The 6,410-nt window shown below is 51.8% G+C and overlaps 1 protein-coding gene across 1 annotated transcript in view; it reads right to left on the bottom strand.

The window, feature by feature from the left end:
- LARP1 (La ribonucleoprotein domain family, member 1) overlaps positions 1-5,265 on the bottom strand; it is a gene marked incomplete at both ends in the record, with an annotated part of 24,292 nt that extends 19,027 nt beyond the window's left edge. The window contains 1 exon segment of the mRNA XM_010161865.1: positions 5,239-5,265. Coding sequence (XP_010160167.1) covers positions 5,239-5,265 — 27 coding nt within the window.
- Positions 5,266-6,410: the final 1,145 nt, after the last annotated feature.

Raw genomic sequence — 6,410 nt, 5'->3', positions numbered from 1 at the left:
GCAGGGCCCCTGAGAAAAGCCGTGAGTTGATCCAGCTGCTGCTCAGGGCTGCGAGATGTAGCAAGGACACCTCGACGCTGGGAGAGGAGGGCACCGGAGGCAAGGCCACAGGGGCCCAGGGCATGGGGGCCGGCCAAATCATGGAGGAGCCGGCGGGTCAGGCTCTCCTCCAAGGCGGCTCAGAGAGCAGCTGGGAGTTGGTGACCTAATAAAAAAATGAGTGGTGGGGGAGAGGGAGGGGTGACATGAGCAGGAACTACAGGACAGCAAGGACAAACACACAAGGCATGGCAGGACTCGGAACTCCTTATAAAACAGAGCGAAACAAACCCCAATGCACTCACCTTTGGGGGCAACTGATTTGCAAATTAAAGGGGGGTGTCCACCCTCCAGGAGGGACCAGGAGCAGTTTCCTCCCCTCCTGCTTACCTCCGCTGCACTGCTCTGCCTGTTCTGCCAGGCTCTAATGAAAAGCTAGTTAACAGTTAATTATTACCCATTCAGACACACGATCCCCTACTCTGACCAACTGCCGGTCAGGAGGGATAAGACAGTCACGTGATGCAAAAATCCCAGCCTTATGAAAGCACGGGCAACTATATTTAGTTGGAAAAACGATGACCTAGCGAGCCTGCTCCTCCCTGGCTCCCCCCCTCCTTGGAGGGGCCAACCTGCCACCTCCCGATATCCCACCTCCACAAATCCCTCACCCAGCCTGGAGTTGTAACACCAAGATGGGGACAAGCAGCACGGGCGCGAGCCCGGTGTGCAAGCAGAGGCTACCGGGGGGGCCAGACCGCCGTGTAACCCGGGCTGGAGGGACCTTCCCTCCCCATCCCCAGCGCTGCACAGCAAGTCACCTTGTCAGTGGCAAAAGCTGATAAGCACCAAGAGCAACAAACAGGGCCCAGCCCAAGGTCCTGGATCTTATCTTGAACACGAGGTACACTGGGAATCTGACCAGCACAGGGGTGGCATTCAGCAGCGATACTCTGCCTGCTGGCCTCTGCATGCCCAGGGCTAGTGATGGGGAAGTCTGCCTCACCTGAATCAGCCCACCCCTCTCTCCACAGGTCTGCTGGCAAACGAGACAGACACAGCCGTGCTGAGAACGAAGAGGGAGCACAGGCAGCCATGCAGCGGTCACACGTATGTGCCACTGCTGCGGAGAGAAGGTCCCAGAAAAAAGGCGTGCAGTAACAAAAGCCAAGAGCATCACTCTCTCCCCCCTCCTACTGCAGTGGAGCTTCAAAGGAGAAGAAAAAAAAAGCCCGAGGACCAGACATCATTAATCTCTTGTCATCAGCAGAGGGGTGCTCTTCGCCTGCATCCCACTGCGGCCGATGACACAGCACAACCGGCAGCGCGCACAGCACGAGCGAGGAGAGGTCACCGCGGCGGTGCTGAACCCAAGGCGTGATCCCTTTAATGGCCGGCAGCCTCTTCTGCAGCTGTATCTGAGGAGCTGGAAGCTGACAAAACCCTTCCTGGGAAGCATCTGGTACGTCTCACTATAAATATTTAACAGCCAACAGACAGGAATTGAGAGTCAAGCGCCTGCCATGAGACCCTGCAAGCATTCACACTGTCTAGCAGGGGTCTGTGCGGCTCCTCCTGCCTACGCTGTCAGAGGGGCGAGGGGTCGTACAAGGCAAAGGTGCAGACTGCACAAAACATGCCTCTGGAAAACCTGTCATCTCAAAGACGAGAGCCAGACTGGGTTTCTAGAAAGGAGACTGTGAAGTAATTAAAGTCACCTAATTCTTGGTTCCTCTCCGCCGTGATTCCCGTACCAGACTTCGGCTACCTCTGCAGAGGGATCTCTGCAGGCCCACAGCATGCCCCCTGTGCAACAGCCATTTGCACAGTGACCACCAGACCTCATGCTCGAAACCTGCACCAGGTCACCCACAAACCCTCCTCCCGGACCGCGTGTAACCAAAGGAACGGAGCAGCAGAAAGGCCAAGGAAGACAAAGCCACCAGCAGGCAGAAATCCAGCCCCGTCTCCAGGGGTGGAAGGAAAACAGTAGGGATTTGCTGGTGGGACCAGGTGCAACAAAGACTCCCAGGAATCCAGGGAGGCCAAACCTAGGTCACCCACTAAGCAGGGTGTATCCAGAAAGGAGCTCAAGAAATCCTATAGTCCCATAACCACCTGCATTAAACTCAGCACAGGTACGGGGGCTTCCTCCCGTTGGTGAATCCAGAGCATTAAACCCGTAACACCAACAAGGCAGCCAAATATCCCTGGAGCCTGTGCGAGCAGGCAGAAAGGCTCCTTTTTTGCTAGTTAAGGATCACTGTGCCCCAGCCGAGCTGGTTGCAGGGCGTGCTCTCCAAACTCAAGATACAACATCCTCACTTACGCCCCTCACCTTAAGCCAATGGCAGTGAGATTCAAGATTTTATTTTAAAATAACTTTGATATAACAAATGCCACCAACTTCCTTCCTGGGCACACAATGATGTGGATCCTGTTGCATAAACACCTCTCCAATCCAGGTAATTCCAGTGCTACAGGTGGCTGCTTCCCCTGCCTCATACACACCACAAGAGAGGAAAACACCAGAATCCGGGTGAGCCTTCCTAAAGGAATTGGGAACAGCCAGCTATAAGAGTGCAACACAGCCTTTTCTTTCCTAATTTAAAGACCCATCTCCCTTCCTTTTCTTTCCAACAGATTAAAACCTGTGTCCTTGCAGCAGGAACATCACCCACATCTCTTTGTGATAGCATCCAATCCAAAGTGGCATTTATAACTCCTGGGACACGGACAGCACTGGCAGCCTCGCAGAGGGGTCAGGTGCCCAGGGCCAACACACCCACAGAGGTCTGGGTGGAGACTTGCCCTAGCATCCTTCCTCCAGCAGCAGAGGTGGGGAGGACCAGGATCTGCCCCTCTGCCACCACACTGCCAATCCCAGCACCACATCCCTCAAGGGTGTTGGAGTCTCTCAGCTTTCCACCCGAACTCCAGATCACAAGGTTAAGTGGCTTCTTCCAGAAAGCACCCTACAGCTTCCAAATCCTAGTCGCTGGATGTGGGAGAGGAGAGGACCAGGGAATCGCTGTGCTCGTCAGAAGGAAAGTCAGGCGCCTCTCTCCGAGAACAGCGTTATTTCCAAAGCCTGTTAGGTAAGCGGGGTGCAAACACTGCTGCTCTTCCACCTCCATAGTGCTTGCACGTGACACCAGCTGAGGGCAGAACGCCTCCAGCATCCACACGCTAACAAGTGGGAACATGCTTTGGGGCACAGCTACTGTGCCTACAAAATGGCTGATTTTTGGCTCAGGCTCTCCATCTATACAAGTCTCAACTCTGCTAGTGCAAGTCAGCATCCTGCATCACTATGCTAACAGCTTCCTTGGGTGGAAGAACAACAGGGTTCTCACCAAGAGGAGAAACCAGCCACACAGACCCACCTGGCCTTACAAGATTAACCTTAAAAATACAGGCACCAACAGATACAGGAGTCCCGGTGATGTGCAGTAACATACTTGAGTAAATGACCTTGTTAAACAACCACAGCAAGGCAAGGGAGGTGAGAGGGTCAAACCCACCAGCCTCAGCACACAATGATGCTCCGGGCAAGCTGGCTGCCCCGGCCAGCAGCACGACCCTGCCTTCACCTGCTGCACTCACCCCTCACCGTGCTTTGCAGTATCAGGGCTTCCAGGTAAGCTTTCTGCATGGGAAGAGAAAGCACAACACGAGCTTTAAGACTTTCCTGGAGAAGGCATGAGGAAAAACATGTGTCCTGTGCAGCTACCACTACGAGGATTCCTGTTTCAGCTTTCACTTATCTCCTTAAAAATAAAGAATTGTAAAAAAACCCCACAAGCTCTGTAGATAACATTTTCTGCAACACCATTGACATGTAACATGCACTTACACTGAAATGCTATCACCTGCTGCAGACACACACTCCTGCCCCACCCTGGAGACAGCCCCCAAGGTCCCCCCACCAGCTGGAGAGCAGAGGATGGAGTTGTGCCAACCCAGGGACATCTCTGAGTCTGCAGGACATGCAGACAACAACCAACACCCAGTGGAAGGCAGGTCTTCAGCAGGGTGGAGAAAAGCCTCTTCTGAACCAACACATGAGAATATACTTTTGCTGCTTCAAAACCAGTCTTAATATTTCACTCTCAGACACGTTCTGGAAGCAAAAATACCATGAGACTTAAAAATGGGTTAGCTTACTACTTGGGTTACTTCTCCAACATCTATGGAGGCACCTTCTGCAGTGGTCCAGTGGATCCAGCTATGTACCATGGCCTCGTTAGTGCCCTGGAAACACACACACAGACACACTACAGCTCTGAGACAAGTGCAGCATAGTGACTGGTCTTGATACCACTGGGTAAAACATGAACCTTTCCTTCAGCCTTGGCACTTCAACATCAACCTGGATGAAGAGCTCACAGCAGTTTGGAAAAGGCAAGAATCGAGATCATTGAAACCTGTGTTTAAAAACTACATCCCCTTCCTAATCTGAGACCTCCATCCACAGCAGCCTCCACTCCCTCCCTAGGACACCAATCCATTTCCGCAGGGTCCTTCCTAGCGAGGCTGCATGCACTACCGGGGCCAGGAATTTTTCACCGGTCTGGCACCGATGGCCGCATAGTACATATCGCAGTTGTCATTAACAACGAAACTCAGCAGCAACTCACAGACTGAACAAGCCAAGGGGGAAGTCTGTGTCTCTTCAAAGTACTGCACATTCAAATACACAACTTCAGGTGCATGGACACATCAACTCTTTAACAGCAGACACAGACTAACAGCAGCAATTCTGAGTTACATTTGCATCTGCACACGCCAATGTTCTCAGTTACGTGTGATGGATCAGACCTAAAAGTTCCCAAGCTCTTTCACCCTGGACACCCAAATTTGCCATGCTACCACGTATGGGAGGAAAGTAACCTTCCAGCAGTTGTAGTCATCACCACAGGAAAGCATACAACATATCACTGCCCCGCAGAAACGGTCAAATATTTAGAGGAGCTTTTTTTGTTTGAGATTTTTTGAGGTTTTGGGGGGATTTGGGTGAGAGGTTTTTTGTTTGGTTGCTGCTGGATTTTTTTTGCTGCTGTTTTGTTAATTCATGTCTGTTGCATATTGCTGTACCAGTCTTCTAAATCTGGTTAGCGCTGACTCTGCAGAAAGAGAAGTGCAGGGAAGATTTGGGAGAGCGAGGTTTGAAGAATTCCATTTTTAATTAATACATACCAGACTGGCCATCAGTTGGAAATATATCTGTAAAAGAAAAAAAAAAAAAATCAGTATTGGTTGCAGCTGGAGTGCAAATCATATTTAAAAGGTCCCTCCTCTCCTGATTTGTTTGCTTTAGCTAAACAGAGGAAGTATTTTCTTAGTATCCCAAGTTAAACATCAATCCAGCTTGGAACCCACCTCAATTCAACAACTTGTTACGAGAAAGATTTTGAAGGCATCGGTGTTTACCTGAATGTACTGCTCTCATAAATAACCGTCTATATTGGCTTCTAACAGACAGCAGTGAGGAATTAAAAGCTCACCGAGATGCCCAAAGATGCACACAATGAGCTAGTTGGTGGCACCCCACACTCCCCCCGCCCCCGCCAGCATTATCAAACAGAAGCCTGCACAGAGAGCATCTAACACGGCACCGGCAGGGAGCACAGGTCGCAGCCAAAGCAAAAGCAAAATAAGCCTTTTCCTGGTGGTTCTTGGGTTTTGTAGCCACAAGGGACATCAACAGCTGTGCCTGGCTCCAACACAGCCCTGTACCAGCGAACACGCAGCCAGAAGCACGCACCCATCACCCCAACGGTGCCCGGTGCCTTGGCACATCACCCATCGCCCCAGGGGAAGGCCTTGGCCGTCCCGTCTGCGGTGCCAGCCAGCACGCAGCCCAGCGCGCAGAGCTGCTGGAGTCTACGGCGGTCAGATCCCCAAACAGGCGACTCGACCGTCTCACCCCCGCAAGCTCCTTCCAGTCAGAGGTGCAGGTCCTTCTCCTGACCGACCCTATTTATTGCTGGGAAGATGTTTACTGAAGTAGCCAGAAAGGATAAGATTAAAGACTCGTTCTTTTGAGAAGGACACAAAACAGCGTATGTGGAGAAAGCCTGTTGGTAAAGGGTCCCCCAGAAACCATGAAAACAGCACTTTTGAGAGCAATACACTATGTTTTCTTCAAGGAACTTGTAAGAGGAGGGGGGAAGGAGGCTGGCAGCAAGGCAAGGTCCTCCTAGGACAGGGGCAGGCCCCTGGCTCCTGCTTATCAGCTGCCCAAAACACACATACAGCTGGAAAGTCACAAGAGTTGAGGCAAGGACTACCCCTTGGACAGGGCAATGCCCTCTGGTCTCAGCTCAACCAATGCAGAAACAGCAAAAACACGCCTCTACCAAACAGCT

The sequence above is a fragment of the Eurypyga helias genome, unplaced genomic scaffold, assembly GCF_000690775.1.
Source record: "Eurypyga helias isolate BGI_N326 unplaced genomic scaffold, ASM69077v1 scaffold5962, whole genome shotgun sequence".
Classification (NCBI taxonomy): domain Eukaryota; kingdom Metazoa; phylum Chordata; class Aves; order Eurypygiformes; family Eurypygidae; genus Eurypyga; species Eurypyga helias.
Note: the sequence above shows the minus strand (reverse complement) of the source record. Positions and strands in the feature narration are given on the sequence as shown.